This window comes from Engraulis encrasicolus, chromosome 23, assembly GCF_034702125.1.
Source record: "Engraulis encrasicolus isolate BLACKSEA-1 chromosome 23, IST_EnEncr_1.0, whole genome shotgun sequence".
NCBI lineage: Eukaryota > Metazoa > Chordata > Actinopteri > Clupeiformes > Engraulidae > Engraulis > Engraulis encrasicolus.
The window spans coordinates 33,096,435-33,112,799 of record NC_085879.1 but is presented as its reverse complement, the minus strand read 5'-3'; the positions used below and the strand labels follow the sequence as shown (position 1 = coordinate 33,112,799).

At 42.7% G+C, this 16,365-nt stretch overlaps 1 protein-coding gene across 1 annotated transcript; it reads right to left on the bottom strand.

Annotated features, from left to right (window-relative positions):
• Positions 1–201: 201 nt before the first annotated feature.
• Positions 202–14,800, bottom strand: LOC134439995 (5-hydroxytryptamine receptor 3A-like). Its single transcript, XM_063189922.1, has 8 exons — positions 14,642–14,800; positions 13,924–13,971; positions 8,380–8,489; positions 6,013–6,185; positions 4,534–4,694; positions 4,091–4,301; positions 2,995–3,150; positions 202–1,145 (listed from the first exon to the last, which is right to left on the bottom strand). The coding sequence occupies exons 1-8, from the start codon at positions 14,798–14,800 to the stop codon at positions 901–903; spliced, it is 1,263 nt and encodes a 420-aa protein (XP_063045992.1). The 3' UTR covers positions 202–900.
• Positions 14,801–16,365: the final 1,565 nt, after the last annotated feature.

The following is a 16,365-nucleotide window of genomic DNA, read 5'->3' as shown; positions in this document are numbered from 1 at the left end:
ATTGTCCCCATGGGGCAATTTTGTTTGCAGTACAACCGCTGGCACCAAACATGAGACACAGACAGGAATAACAGAGAGCAACAGACAACAAAACAAAAAACACAGACCTGCAAAAGCTAGCACACACTATACACCAAAGCCTATGTTAACACATCATCTCGTTTAGTGCTTTAGTAGCTTAATGTACTATCTCTTATTTACACTTAAAAAGTGTTAGTGACAACCCTCTATTAGGAACTGCTAGCGTGTAGTTCTACTGAACCACCTCCTTCCACATGCAGCTAGTCATACATGGGTTCAACGTGTTTATAAGCACAATGTTGTGAGGTGGGTCAAGACACTGGCAGTCAACCACGTGAGCCAATTCTTTAACAGCAGTTTCTAGAGGTGTGCATTGGCACTGCCCTCACGATTCGATTCGATTACGATTCTGGAGGTAAAGATTCAATTCGAATGGATTCAATTAGATTCTACGATGCATTGCAATGCATTACATTTTCTACTGAAAGCAAAGGCACATTTTTCTTCAGTCATGAGGCAATACAAGCAGTCAGATAATGAACAACATTTTATCGGCTGTTTTCTGTATCAGTCTTGTGGTTTTCAATGCTTTGATGTGCTTTAATTTAATGAAACGTTAATTTCCTCCGGAAATATCCACAGAAGTAATTGAAACTTGAAAAAAAATGCCACATCAATTATGACACTTGCCGAATCGATTATGGAATTGTCCTGCCCCGCATTGTGATGCATTGCTGAATCGATTATTGTTGACACCACTAGCGGTTTCCAACAATCAGAGGTTGAGTTGTGCACAGCCAGTGTCGCGCAGCTAGGAGAAAACAAAAACTTAGAACCCATGTATTCAAACCACTGTTCCACCACCCTTCCCATATACAGCTAGTAATACCACTGCTTAAACACCCCAACCAGGAAACAGACAGCTGCACAGGTGTAGAGGATGAAGTAGAGCGTGTTGATGGCTTTGGCGGCGGTCTTCAGACACACGCAGGCACTCCCAGCATGCCGTGCAGGTTGGGGGCAGGTGCTCTGCCGCAGTTTTCTCACCTCCTCCAGCAGGAGGCGCAACAGAGAAACAATGGCCGTGTCCTGCTCCACCCCCTTTACAGTAGACACCACCGGACCTACAGTAGGAAACCAGGAGGCCAAGGAGGTTATATAAGGCTGCATCCCGTTTCTCTTCACTCCATATCAAATAAACCATTTTCCTTATGTCTACATACACTTTATTCTAGCTATGAATGACCCAGGCTAATGCTTGGGTAACACTTCCAAATAAGGGGCCATAATTAACAGCAAAGTAGCTATAACCTAATACTTTAGTAAGGGTTAATAATCATTAGGCCTACTTAACGCCACATTAGACACATATTCATTGTTATTAATGCACATGTCAAACAATAGCAAACAGTTACTTAACTATTAGATAACTATTACCTTGTGTTACAAGTTCATAGCATAAACAATATTAAACTAATAGATAAGTAAGGGTACAGTAATAGTTAAGTAGCTATTAGGTCATACTTAACTAAGGATCAAAATTAACACTTACTTAATACAAAAGTAAGGCATAACTAATGAATAAATAATACCGAAATATTGTCTGTAGATTGAGTACCCATCATGCACTGCACTTCTTGGAGCTAATATTCTCAGACATTAACTTAATTATCACAAAGGAATGGTTTAGTTTCACTTCAAAACTATTACTCTTCATAATGTTCTGCATTTATTGTAGGGTTTTTACCATTAAAACTAATAAGTGGTATATGAACAAATTACATCTCATCACCCCACCATCATTGTGAAGTGTACGTCCAATCCTTGCTATATAATGGCTCCTGTTGCCATTATTACAGTGATTTGAACGAGTGAAAACTAGACGTCGCAGTAAATTTATTACTTAACTATTAGGTATGCGCAGCCAACTCTATTATAAGGGTCCCAAACACCAATATCTATGGATTAATTCACGATTACTTATCCGCAGCCAACTCTAATATATGGGTCTTAAACACCAATATCTATCCATTAATTAACCATTAGTTATCCTCAGCCAACTCTAATATAAGGGTCTCAATTCCCAATATGTATGTATTATTTATCCATTAGTTATGCCATACTTTTGTATTAAGTAAATATTAATTTTGGTCCTTAGTTAAGTATGACCTGATAGCTACTTAACTATTAACTGTGCCCTTACTTATCTATTAGTTAAATAATAATATGATATTGTTATCTAATAGTTAAGTAACTGCTTACTAATGCTCAACATATGCATTAATAACAATTAATATGTGTCTAATATGGCGTTAAGTAATGATTATTATCCCTTACTTAAGTATTAGGTTATAGCTACTTTACTGTTAATTATGGCCCTTTATTTGGAAGTGTTACCAATGCTTGTTTATATGGTCGGGAAACACATGTCTGATGTCTCCTATGCATAAACATAGTCTCTGGTTGTAAAGAAACGTGTGGAGATCTAGGTTCGATGTAGGGATTGTGAAGGTCTAGGTTGTTAAGTGGTGTAGCAGTAGCCTCGCGACGCCATCCTATGTACTCCACCCAAAGATTTTGGCTCTGCACATCGTCTGGCAAAAACCTCGAGCTCGGTTCTCTCAGTGTTTAGCCAATCAGCAAACAGTTGAGAGTGATGAAGCGGAACTCACCCGCGAGCTCCGTTACTGATTGGTTAAGGTACTATGTTCACACTTTCGTTTTGTTATTTGTTTGCTTTTGCGACGCTTTATCGTAACAGACATGCTAATAAAGCACAATATGGGTTTTAATTTGAGTTTGGAGCTCCAATTAATTTAAATAATAGAGTAAGATCAGACCATCTACCACCCTCCACGGAGACGGATTCCTCATGGCTTTTGCCAGACTGATTGACGGAGTCAACAGTCGGCTTTTTAGCCCAGGCTAGTGTAACGGTTGTTTACAGGTGAGGTGTGGAGTTTGTGCACTCACCTTGCCCACTAGCCTCTTCTTGCACCCTCTTCTCCCGGGTCTCCCGACTAAACGCCGCTAGGTCGCACTTGGAGGCCATTCGCATCAGGAAGCTGACAGCGATGGTCTCTACGATACTGAAGCCCACAAACAGGAAGATGCCAGTGCAGAACACGCCTGGGGATGGACAGAGGAGACACTGTGGACACCTGTATGCCGAACATGCCTGAGGTCACTGGTGATGAATCATGGAGGATGAGCAGTGGAACTGAGATGGCCAGCAGCAAGGTGACATTGGAGCAAAGGGGTCATTTCCACTGCCCGTTTTCTACCCGGTACAGCGCGACACAGCGCGACTCGGCCGCCACTTGTTGCTTTTCGATTGGGCACGACACAACAACTTGGCTCGGCTCGAAAACCAGCCGGCAGGCTGAAGCGAGCTGAGCGGGTCTTTCACTACCCAGAATCCATGTCAGCTCATCCTTACAGGTGAATAAAAAATAGTAATGGCGGCTACCAGATCAACTCTGTTGGACTGCTCTTAAGTTTGATGCTGTATTGCAAACTGTACTTTGATATTAAAATCGAAGGCAAAAATCAACATTATAGTATCCAAATGTCGCTGAAACTATTTACAGCCTACTTCGACAGGTGATATCTCTCTGCCTTTCCTCAAGTCAACTAGCCTACAAAAAGTTATGCTACGTGACAACGGCAAAAACGTAACTCCAACCATGCTACAGGTAACACAGTTTGTAATGGAAAGTGTGTGTGCGCGCTCGGGCTGGGGTCTGCCAATTGGTCAGACAGCCCAGTAGTCCGACACCCCATAAATCAGACAATAAGCCATAGAGGGCATAATGCTCAGGCTACTGGGATAACACGCTACGTGCTACATGCTTTTAATGATGGTTAGTGTTAGGAATTGTTTTGGTTTGGGCATAGTTTTAACTTTTCAGTTAACTTAAATGATGCCGCTAAAATAACTGTATACTGACAGAACATGCCTTTAATGACGGTTAGGGTGAGGAATTGTTTTGGTTTGGGCATAGTACGTGGGTTGCCGGACTAATGGGCTGTCGGACCATTGGGATGGAACCGCTCCTGCTAGGCATACCTATGAGTGGTGTTCTGTCGTGTGTGGAGGGCAGCATATCGTGGAGGATGAGCAGGAGAACTGAGATGGCCAGCAGCACAGTGACCTTGAAGCTCAGCTTCTCTCCTTGCACCTCGTTTATGAAGAAGGACATCAGGTCCAGAACCAGGAAGAGGAAGACGGGAATCAGGAGGTTGATCACGTAAAGCTGTGGTCGCCTACACATCACGATCTGGGGAGGTAGACACACGCACACACACACACACACACACACACACACACACACACACACACACACACACAAACAGATCACAGCTAATGAATCATATACAGCTACACATCACAATCTGAAAAGGTAGACACACATCACAATCTGGAGAGGTAGACATACACACACACACAGACACACTCTAACCATTGTGTGTGTGTAGTGTAGTGTGTGGTCTGTGTGAGTAGCCTCCTACCGTGTAGATCACAGTGTCCCAGACGCTGGTCCCGATGGTGAGGTTCTGCCTGGTGACATTGATGCGGATCAGGTCCCACTCTCCCTGGGCCTGGAAGACCATCAGGGAGCCCGACAACACGTCCGCCGAGTTGGAGCCCGGGTACAGACGGATCTGATCGACTACAGGCAGTGTGCACTGTAAGTGTGAGCGAGTGTGTGTATGCGTGCCTACGTGGGTGCAAATTTGTTTGTTTGTGTGTGGGGCATGGGTGCAGGTGCGTAGGCAGAAATAATAAAACAGGTGGGCCCAGAGTAGTTAGATATTATAAAACCGCGCTCAAAAATGATACTTTGACATTGAAATCATAGAAATCACAGAAGATTAACCAGACTTTTGACAAAATGATTAATTATCGCTCAGTGCTATGATATTAATTATAGTTCAATGAGGAAAAAGTTGACTGTCAAGTGTGAATGGCCCACCCAGGCCCACCCTTGGCTACGCCTATGCATGGGTGTGTCCCTTACATAAAGGAACCATGGTAAATCATGGTTTCATGAGCATGGCTCGTGCCTACAGTTCAATCATGGTTTGGCTATGGTTTAACTATTCACTTACTATGCAACCTTTGAATATTTGAATATTCCTCAACTGTTTCTCAACCATTTCACATGGGAGCATCTCCCCTAGTGACGTAAATAATATCATAAAAAGGTATGTGGTTCCTTAACTGCAGGTGGGGTTTGTTCACAGAGGGAGTAGAATGGATGTATTGCTTTAAGCCTTGAATATAATCCTTCCATAACACATAAAATAACCATTCTGTGAATTTGTTAGTGACGGTATTCACTAAAATGGTTAGTTGATACAGGTGTGTTTCCTGTGACTGTCAAAAACAAGTTTATTTGTTTTAATGGGAATTTCTACACACAGGTGCAAGCAAGCACACACACACACACACACACACACACACACACACACACACACACACACACACACACACACACACACACACACACACACACACACACACACACACACACACACACCAGGGGTGGAACTGGAACGTAAACATTTTCCCCACCAGTCACTGTGGCAGATAGATTCTAAAATCTACCAATCACTCACAAATTTTACCTGTCATCATCATTACCAGTTCACATTCAACCGTTCCAAACATTGTAATGCTAGGTAAGATCATTTTCTGATCAATAGGCCTACTTTTGCTTCAGAGGTCATAAATTCAGTTACTGTATTGTGATGCCAATAACTTTTCATTACCAATTTGCTTAAACCTTTGATGTTGGCTGCTGCATATAATTCAGCATTAACCTGGGCGCCTGTAGAAAAATTTCGCCCGTCAAGATGACAGGTGGGTTGACATATTTCACCCGCCAGGTGCTTATTTCCATCCCTGAAACACACACACACACACACACACACACACACACACACACACACACACACACACACACACACACACACACACTCACTCACTGGTATTGAGGATGGTAAGTACAGTGAGCTTGCACTGCTGGGTGTCGAAGGGGAATTTGAAGAGGTCCATCTTGCAGGTGCTGGTGATCTTGTAGCTCTCTCCAGTGGTGACCCACCCAGACGCTATTAGGTTCACATAGGAGCTCTTCTCGTAGCTTAGCTTAGCATCGAAACTAAACACACACGCACGCACAAGCACACACACACACACACAAACATTCACATAGGGCATGGCAGATAGGGCATGGCAGATGCTGGCATGTTCCGTGTAGATTAGTTCACACACATATTCACACACACCAGGGCCGTAGTCAAGTCCGCCTTTGTAGCGTCCAAGACCAGACTAGTCAAGTCCTACTCCGAAGAGGTTCGGGTCTGAGACGAGACCAATTCCAAAAAGATTAGAGTCCAAGTCAAGTCTGAGTCACATGTCGGTCAGTGTTAAACAATGAAAAGGATGTCATTCCGTGTAATAAATGAAACTCTCTACTCTAGCAAGAGTGTTTCAGGGTAATTTAGGTATATGCCATGCATGTGAAGACAAACGTGTATGATATTGGATTTCAAGCTCCACTTTGGAATGACGGTCAGTGTTCTAAATAAAATGAACACTTACTCGGGCGAGTCCATTAGCCGCCCTATAGTGTCCAAGACCAGTGTCCGAGTCTAAGACAAGTCCAAGTCCATAGGAAAACTGACTTGAGTCTGGAATCAAGCACTACAGTGCTGACACACACATACACACACATGTTTGGCAGACGCTAACACTTTCACATATTATTGCTAAGCATAGACTCAAGACCACACACACACCCACACACACACATACACACACACCAACATGATCTCCAAAAATTACATGCTCCTGGACACGGATGTTAAGGACACGAAATCTGTGTCCAGGAGCACAGATTTTGCCCAAATTCCCTGCTCCTGGACACGGAATTGTTTTCCGTGATGGACGCACAGAAGTGCTCTCTCTATACTCCCACAGCTCTATGTTTCCAGTCTTGTGTTTTCTCAGGATTTTTCTAATTTCAAATATTTTTTCTCAAAAAAACATTTCTTACTGACAGGTTAAGGTTGGAGATTGTTTGGGTCTGGGCACAGCTAGTATTCTTTCATTACCTTCGCCGAGACAAAGTCGGCGAAGGTTATGTTTTGACCGCTGTGTATTTATTTATTTGTGAATATGTTTGTACTTCGTATAACTCAAACAGAACTGAGCCGATTTTTATGAAATTTGGTGGGATGATTGGTCATGACCCAAGTAACAATCGCTTACTTTTTGGGAGTGATTGGGTCAAAGGTCAAAGGTCAAGGTCACGAAAAGGTCAAAAACGTAAATTGAGCCGATTTTTATGAAATTTAGTGGGATGATTGGTCATGACCCAAGTAACAATCGCTTACTTTTTGGGAGTGATTGGGTCAAAGGTCAAGGTCAAGGTCACGAAAAGGTCAAAAACTTTTTTCTTTGCCAAGCACTATATGCCAGAACAACGTGTGCATGCTGATTTGAATAAGAGGTCAAGACTGGGCCAAAAATTTAATATTACGATATTCCGGTCCGATTTAAATGAAACTAACACCAAAATTTGGAGAATGTTATGCCCCACACTCTGAAGATGGCCAGAAAAAAATTGGTGGCGTAGGCGAAGGTTTGCGCTCTACCGAGTGCCCGTTCTAGTTAATTATATGAATTTGATAGCCTATCAACCAACTGGAAAATGTATTTCTCAAAATATGTCTTTAATGACGGTGTTAAAGGTTAGGGAATGTTTTGGTCAGGGCACAACTTAAATTGCTATAGTATTATTTTGTTTAAGATTAGCATTTGGTATGTATTTTCTAATGATAGAGTTAACACAGTGCTGTGGGAATATAGAAACCACTTCCGTGTGCCCATCACGGAAAACAATTCCGTGTCCAGGAGCACGGAATTTTGGCAAAATTGGTGCACCTGGACACAAATTTCGTGTCCTTAACATCCGTGTCCAGGAGCACAAAATTTTTGGAGATCAGGTTGCACACACACACACACGTTAGCATGTTCACACAAGAGCTGTCAAATGTAGATTAAGTCTCAATACCGCACACTCATACACATGCTACATACAAGTTGAAGGTAAAAGCTTGCACATCCAAACGTCTGACCTGGGAGCAGGACTAATGAATAGCCAGATAAAAAGAAAGAAAAGTCTGCAGCAACCAGGATTGAAAGTTGGCCTGAAGAAAAGTTTCTACTCGAAACGTCACGGAAAAATAACACATACACACACACACACACACACACACACACACACACACACACACACACACACACACACACACACACACACACACACACACACACACACACACATTCACCTCTCCATAATAGAGGTAGGTGGTCTCCAGACATATTCCTCTGGGATGGTCATGGTGTAGATACCACAGAAGTGCTCAGGGTCCCATCGCAGAAGCTCATTGGTCCAACCCTGCAGGCCGACAGGAGGAGACAGACAGACAAGTCAGGAGACAGATCGACAGAGAGAGGAGCACACAGACAGACAGACAGACAGACAGACAGAAAGATGAGGTGACAGACTGGTCCAATACTTCAGGCAGACACAGAGGTCAGGTGGAGACAGACAGACAGATAAGTCAGGAGACAGACAGACAAGCAGATGAGTAAAGAGACTGATCAGGAGAGGTCAGGAGAACAGAGACAGACTGACAGGCAGACAGACAGACAGACAGATGAGGAGACAAGCAGACAGGTCAGGAGATAGTTAGACAGACAGACAGACAGAGAGACAGAGAGACAGGCCAGGAGGGAGTAGGAGAGGATTATAGGCCTACATCTCTAAGCTTTATCTTTGAGCCTCACTTGTTGAATCAGAGAGAAGAGCTCTGTCAGTGTATATGTGCCTTTCTGTCGTGTGTGTGTGTGCACATTTCAGTGCTTGGGTGGTCCAGCTTGCCTGCTAATCTAAATGCGTTTGTGATCAGACCTGGACTGTCATACAGTGCATTGCCCAGTGGGCCGACAGCCATCAGCGGCTGAGTGATGCTGTCGGCTTTCTGCATTTTTAAAAGTATTTTTTAAAGTATTTTCAGCTTTTATTGTTTTTTTTGTGAGACAGGATAGTGAAGGAGAGACAGCAAGGGAGCTGGGAGAGAGAGATGGGGAAGGACCGGCAAAGGACCCGGACCGGGAATCGAACCCCGGTCAGCCGAGTGGTAAACGTGTGCCCTACCGTATCAGCCACGGTAGGGCCTGCTGTTGGCTTTCTGCATTTTCTGAGAAATGCCCAGTCCGTTTTATGGTCCTAGTACAGCCAGCAGCCCAAGACAAAGTGACCACAAAGTCTGCAGGAGTATCAGAGGTCACTGTTTATCATTACTATGCACAGTGACTTCTGACACTCCTGGACACTTTGTGGTGTCTGCTGCTATGTGCCACTCAGCTAAGGCACATGTGATACTGTGGACACTTCATAGTTTGGTGTGTGTGTTTGTTTGTGCGTGCGTACGTGCATGCATGCATGCGTGTGTGTGAGAGAGAGAGGGCTGTATGTATGTAAAAGAGAGCTATACATGGTTAATACATGTGTCAGGATGTGTGCAATGTCTAGTGTGTTATGTCCTCTGTATTTATATGTATGCATGCTATTTGACACCTTAATTTCCCCCTGGTATCAATAAATGATACTCTACTCTATGCTACTCTACATGTTTGTGATGTGAACAAGTGTAACTAACTGATCAGGGGTGCATTTCTCGAAACCAAAGTTGCTTAATGCATTAGCTACTTTGTTGTTTTCAATGCATTCTCCCATTGGCATCTACTGAAGTTGCTAACAGGCTAACAACTTCTCTTTTGAGAAACGCACCCCAGTTCTGCAGGCGCCCCTGCTCTCAAGGTGTGTTCAGGACTCTCTCTCTCTCTCTCTCTCGCTCTCTGCTGTGCTGTACGCTGACTGGTGACGCGCAAGATGGCGCAGGGGAATGCGTCGCAGGTGGTAGAGAAATGCCGTGGAAAGCGTGGTTTGTTGGGCTCCTTGCTGGAAGCCGTATTTCTACTCGCCAACATTCTACATTTATGTAAGAAAAACAACCTGCCGCCTCGACCCAAAGTGAGTAGTTCCAAAAGGTATGGGCTGACTCCGGGAAAACGCCGTTTCCATCTGAAGCTACCATGTATCATCCCAATACCAATACTACTCACCTGTGCATACCTGACGCTGGTGCCACTGTTCAAAAGACAATGTTTTCCTGCTCATGAAACAAGTTCGGACCTACCGATTCCACAAAACCCCAGCCTACAATCATTTGGCTTTGGGAGTCATGTCACCTTCACCTGTGTATTAAAAAATGGCCAGGCACGAACATGTAAATCAATGCGCATGAAAACTGTATAATGCAAAAGCCTACACTTAGTAGGCCTAAATCAACGACCAAACGAGCGAATATCTTCCATACAGTCCATCATGCTAAAGTAATATGGGACCCCTCTGCTAAACCAAGGGGGGTATTTGGGGGACATCTTAACATTAGAAGCCTCCTCCCCAAATGCGACGAAATTAAAACATTATTGTTGGACTCAAATTTGGACTTTTTATGTCTCACTGAAAGCTGGCTTCATAGCAAAATTTTAACTTCTATTATCGATGTGCCAGGATATAATTGTTTTAGGAAGGACAGGAAAGTTGGTAGAGGGGGTGGGGTGGTTGTTTACATTAGGGATTCCTTCAGATGCGCTGAAATCGAGTTTGACCCTGACACGCAACTTGAATGCCTGGGACTAAATGTCTATTTGTCACAGGAGATGAATTTCCGCATTGTGGTTTTATATAACCCGCCGACACACGATGGTACTTTCTATGAAAAATTAGAGAAGCTGCTTAAAGGCATTACATACAAATCGGAGGTGTTACTTTTCGGAGATTTTAATATTAACTGGGCAGATAAGAAAGCCAGGAGTAAACTGAAAAGTAGCATGTCTAAGCTCGACTTCGGTCAACTAATCAAAGGGCCGACAAGAATAACTAGATCGACACAATCACAGATTGATTTAATATTCACAAATAGAACAGAGCGAATCACAAAAACGTTTAATTTCATTACTGGCTTGTCAGACCACAACATGACCCTGGCAGCACGGAAGCTGACCAAAAAACGCTTTGCCAATTATACTCTAAATGTAGGCGTACCTAACAATGAAAAACTTATAATATCTAAGCAAGACCTACCAACTCTACGAGATACATTTAGAGAAACAACCTGGGATAATGTGATCGAGAACACAGACCCAAACTTATGTTGTAATGAATTTATGAATGCTATCAACACAATCATGTCAAAATTTCTCAAGCCTGTCAAAAAATCCAAAAGAAAAAAATCCCTTCCGTGGGTGGACCCATCAATTAGACAGCTTATGAAACAACGTGACTTTGCGCTGAAGAACTGTCTGAAGAGTCGGACAAACACTGCTCTCGCTCAATATAAAGGACTCCGCAACCGAGTCACTAGAGAACTGCGCTCAGCGAAAGCAACATACTACGTCACACTCTTAAAGGAGGCAAAAGGCAATAGTCTGCTTATCTGGAAACAATTGAAAAACTTAATACAACCACAAAAAGCTCAAAATATCATACACGAACTAAAAACAGAGAATGAAACAATAACAGACAGTGGAGGAATTGCGCAAGCGCTGAACAATTACTTTATTAAATCAGTTGAGGATATAGCCAGCACTTTTAACACTAGTGGCTGGCCTGGCCCGACTAAGGCTACACATACGGGCCATATGTTAGAACTTAAACAAGTATCAAAAAGTCAAGTAGTACAAATAATTAAAAAGCTAAAAACGACCTACTCCAAAGATCTTTTTAATTTAGATATAGCATTTTTAAAAACACATATTGATGCATTCGCTGACCCGTTGACCCACCTGGTTAACACCTCTATAACAAGTGGGATATTCCCTGAAGCGTGGAAACAAGCTAAGGTTGCCCCAATATTTAAATGTGGTGCTAAGGACCAAGTAACCAACTATCGGCCCATCAGCATCCTGCCTGCCCTATCCAAGGTCCTGGAAAAGGCAGTTGCCACACAACTGATGGAACACCTAGAGGGCAACAAACATTTGCACCCATTACAATTTGGTTTTAGAGCAAAATTCTCCACAGAGAGCGCTAACTGCTTTCTCTTGGAGCAATTTAAATCTTACATAGACAAAGGAAATCTAGTAGGGGCAGTATTTTTAGATTTGAGAAAAGCATTTGACACAGTTAATCATAACATTCTAATATCTAAACTTATTAATTATAATTTAACAGAAAGGACAGTGGCTTGGTTCCAATCATATCTCACAAACCGTGAACAATGTGTTGCCATCGGCAATGCAAAGTCATCACTACAAAAAGTTAAAACGGGCATTCCGCAGGGTTCGGTATTGGGACCGATACTCTTCAGTATGTTCATAAATGATCTCCCTGACTCCTGTCCAGACGCAGGTTTTCAAATGTATGCAGACGATGCTGTTTTATATGCTTATGGTAAAACAGCGGCTGCAGTCTCGCAAAAATTAAATGAACAACTGGAGACTGTAGCTCACTGGCTGAACAGGTCATGTCTAGCACTCAATGTAAGTAAAACAGTGTCAATGTGTTTTTCCTCTGGGAGGTGCACCACGTCCACAATCTTTAACATTAGTATCCTTGACAAACCAATAAATCAGGTTACAGAGGTTAAATGCCTTGGCCTAATATTGGATGAACATCTTAGATTTGATAAACATATACAGAAGATCAGCAAAACAGTTAGACTGAACTTATGCACTTTTAGACTAATTAGAGATTGTTTATCATTTGAAGCAGCAAATATATATCTGCATTCAATGATTCTCTCTCACCTTGGCTACTGTATAACTGCATGGTCACAGGCAGGTCTCACAGCAACAAGACCACTGGAGAGACTGTACAATCGTGCTTTAAAAATTCTAGCTAAAAGGCCAATTAGAGCTCATCATTGCGATGTTCAGCGGGATCTGAACATGATGAGCTTTGATAATTATATTGCTTTGTCAAATATCAACCTGATATATAAATGCCTGCATGGTCAAGCCCCTCAAGTGCTCTGTGACCTAACCCAACCTATACAGGCAGTTGGGAGGTCTACCAGGGGGGCTGTAGCAGGGAACTGTAGAATACCCCACCGTAAAACATCCTTTGGTCAGTCCTCGTTTTTAATTAAAGGTCTTAATTTATGGAATAATTTGCCCCCAGAATTCAAGGCCAATCACAGTCATAGGTCGTTCAGATGTCAGATGAAGGAATTTCTAAAAAATAACCAGATATGTAATCATGTGTGATTCTATGTGTGTGTTTCTAGAATGTGTGTGTGTGCGTCTGTGTGTGTGCGTGGGGGGCGGGGGGGGGGGGGGGCTGTTCAGAGTGTTGTGTGTGTGTGTGTGTGTGGTGTGTGTGTGTGTGTGTGTGTGTGTGTGTGGTGATGGAGGAGGTGCAGTTAAGTGTGTGTGTGTGTGTGTGTGTGTGTGTGTGTGTGAGGGAGGGAGGGAGGTGGGTGGCAGTTGACTATGTGTGTAAGGGGGGGTGCTATTGTACATGTTTTATCAAATTGATTAATTAGTGGATGAATGAGCGAGTGACTGTACATTAATATAGGATTAGGTATGTGTATGTATATTGCCTGTCTTCTTAGATTGAATGAATGCTTGGATGAATGGATAGGTTGTATTTTAAAACAACATTAAAACAGTTTTTTATATTTTACTTTAAAAGCCCTTCTAGGGACGGGCATTGGAAATTAGCCTATGGCTACAAATGCTATGATACTTATCTGTTAGGTTGTTGTACAGCCTACATGATGTGTATTTGTCCCTACTCAAATAAACCATAACTGAACTGAACTGAACATGTGAAGTCCAGTCGTGAGACTCTGGTGCTTCTCATTCTGAAAGGAACAGAACACACTCATCAGCCTGCCTCTCTCTCTCTCTCTCTCTCTCTCTCTCTCTCTCTCTCTCTCTCTCTCTCTCTCTCTCTCTCTCTCCTTCAAATACTAGTACTACTGCTGGTGCTGCTGAACACACACACACACACACACACACACACACACACACACACACACACACACACACACACACACACACACACACACACACACACACACACACACACACACACACACACACACACACACACACACACACACACACACACACACACACACACTACTGCTGCTGCTGCTGATAATGATGATGATGATCACACGCACACGGATGATTCTGTCCAAATCTCGGCCTGGGTGCAACATTGTGCAATGACAACCTTTTTTTTTGCTACCAATGAACAGCCAATGGGGAGGTTGCAATGCTCAAGCTCTGAGACTCTCACTAATGCAATGCACTGATTCAGGAAGAGAGATAACACGCTATTTATTTTCATTTGTATTAGACCCCTGTCCACACCATTCCCGGGTGCAATTGTTACCGTTCCTACCCCTCTAGAACCGGCCCTGCATACACATACATATACACACTCACTCTCCCTCTCTCTCTCTCTCTCTCTCTCTCTCTCTCTCTCTCTCTCTCTCTCTCTCTCACATGTGCACACACACTCACCACATCTATGATGACGTAGAGGTAGAGGTCCACTGTGACATAGGTGGGAGTGCTCCAGTTTCTGACTGGACGCAGTGCGGAGTGGGTGTGGTTATTAGGCCCCACCCCCAAATGGTTCAGCAGAGACACATAGCTACAGCCAGGAGAATCCACAGCCATCACACCTGATGCACGCGCACGCGCGCACACACACATACACACACACACACACACACACACACACACACACACACACACACACACACACACACACACACACACACACACACATACACACACACACACACACAGTTAGACTTAGTAGAATAAACAACAACAGCAAAAATAATAATAATTATAATAATAACAATAATAATAACTGTATAGGGTTGCCAACTCCCTGGGGAAAAATAAGGGACACTTCTTTAGAGTCCTCCCCCAAAACATTTTGTATTTCTTAGATGCAATTCCTGCATTTTAATCATATTGCGCCGCGCCCCATTTCAGCTAAATACGGAGCCGTACTCTTGTTTCTAAATACTGGATGATTCCATAGTTTATGGGACTGTTGGCAACCCTAACTGTATACCACAGTTCATACAATCAAGTAGGGGTGTAAATCACAACCTCCATGACGATACGATTCAAAATCGATATCTTATTATTCGATGCGATGCGATTCGATTATTTTCGATACTTAAGAATGCCCCACGATACGATACAATACGATTCGATTTGACTTTTTTCAAATTACTTTTCCACTTCTGTTATGTTATGGAGCTAGGGCATTGGGAAGGGGCCAGCGATTCGATTATTTTTGATACTTAAAAATGCCCCAGGACGATGAGATACGATTCAATTGTGAGATTATATTGCATTGTTATTTACACCCCTACAAGCAAGGTGCTTAAACAGTTTAACCTTTAAGAGTGTGGGTTTTTGAGCATTCTATAAAAATAATGCGTTCTATAACAATGCAAGATTCTACAATTCCATATTGTATTGAATGACGCCCAGAATTCTATAGAACTTTCACTGCCCGAACATTCCCGTCACACCGGTGTGACGGTACACTCTTAACAGGAATACAGTCCTTCTGTCTACAATAATGACAATAATCTGCTTTAACAAGTTCATGTGATCTCACATATTCCGAACTGTCTGCACTTGCTTTAAAAAAACTACATAGCTTGTTTTTTATGTATTTATTTTTTACCTCATCTGTCTCTAAAGATCATGTGTCACATATTTTTTCCTCCAGTCTGTTTGTAATATGTTAACTGTGTGCTGGTACCTAGGCCAGGGCCCAGGGCTAACAGACACGGTTACTGTATATGGACTGTATATGTACTGTATATGTGCTGTATATGGACTTTTAATCCCATTAAATGTAAAACCTAAATGCCTGAATGAATACATAAATAAATAACTAAACAAACAAAAAAAGAAAAAAAGATTCATGCCTTGAATTATGCCTTGTGTCAAATAATGTCTTCATATACATTTTTTTACAGATTATATTAGGTGGTTTAGACGGATCATATACTACATCGACTAAATAAGTTGATTGAAACGTACCGGTGATGGCAGCGAGAATGAGGAGCGTGACGAGCACCATGTCAGCCAGAGAGCTACTCACCTGTGTCAACAGTCACCTGTCCTTAGGTGAACTCTTTGGCCACGTCAGTCCAGGTGTGTGTGTGTGTTATAATGCTGTGTGTGCTCTGGGGATGTAAGGCAGGTGA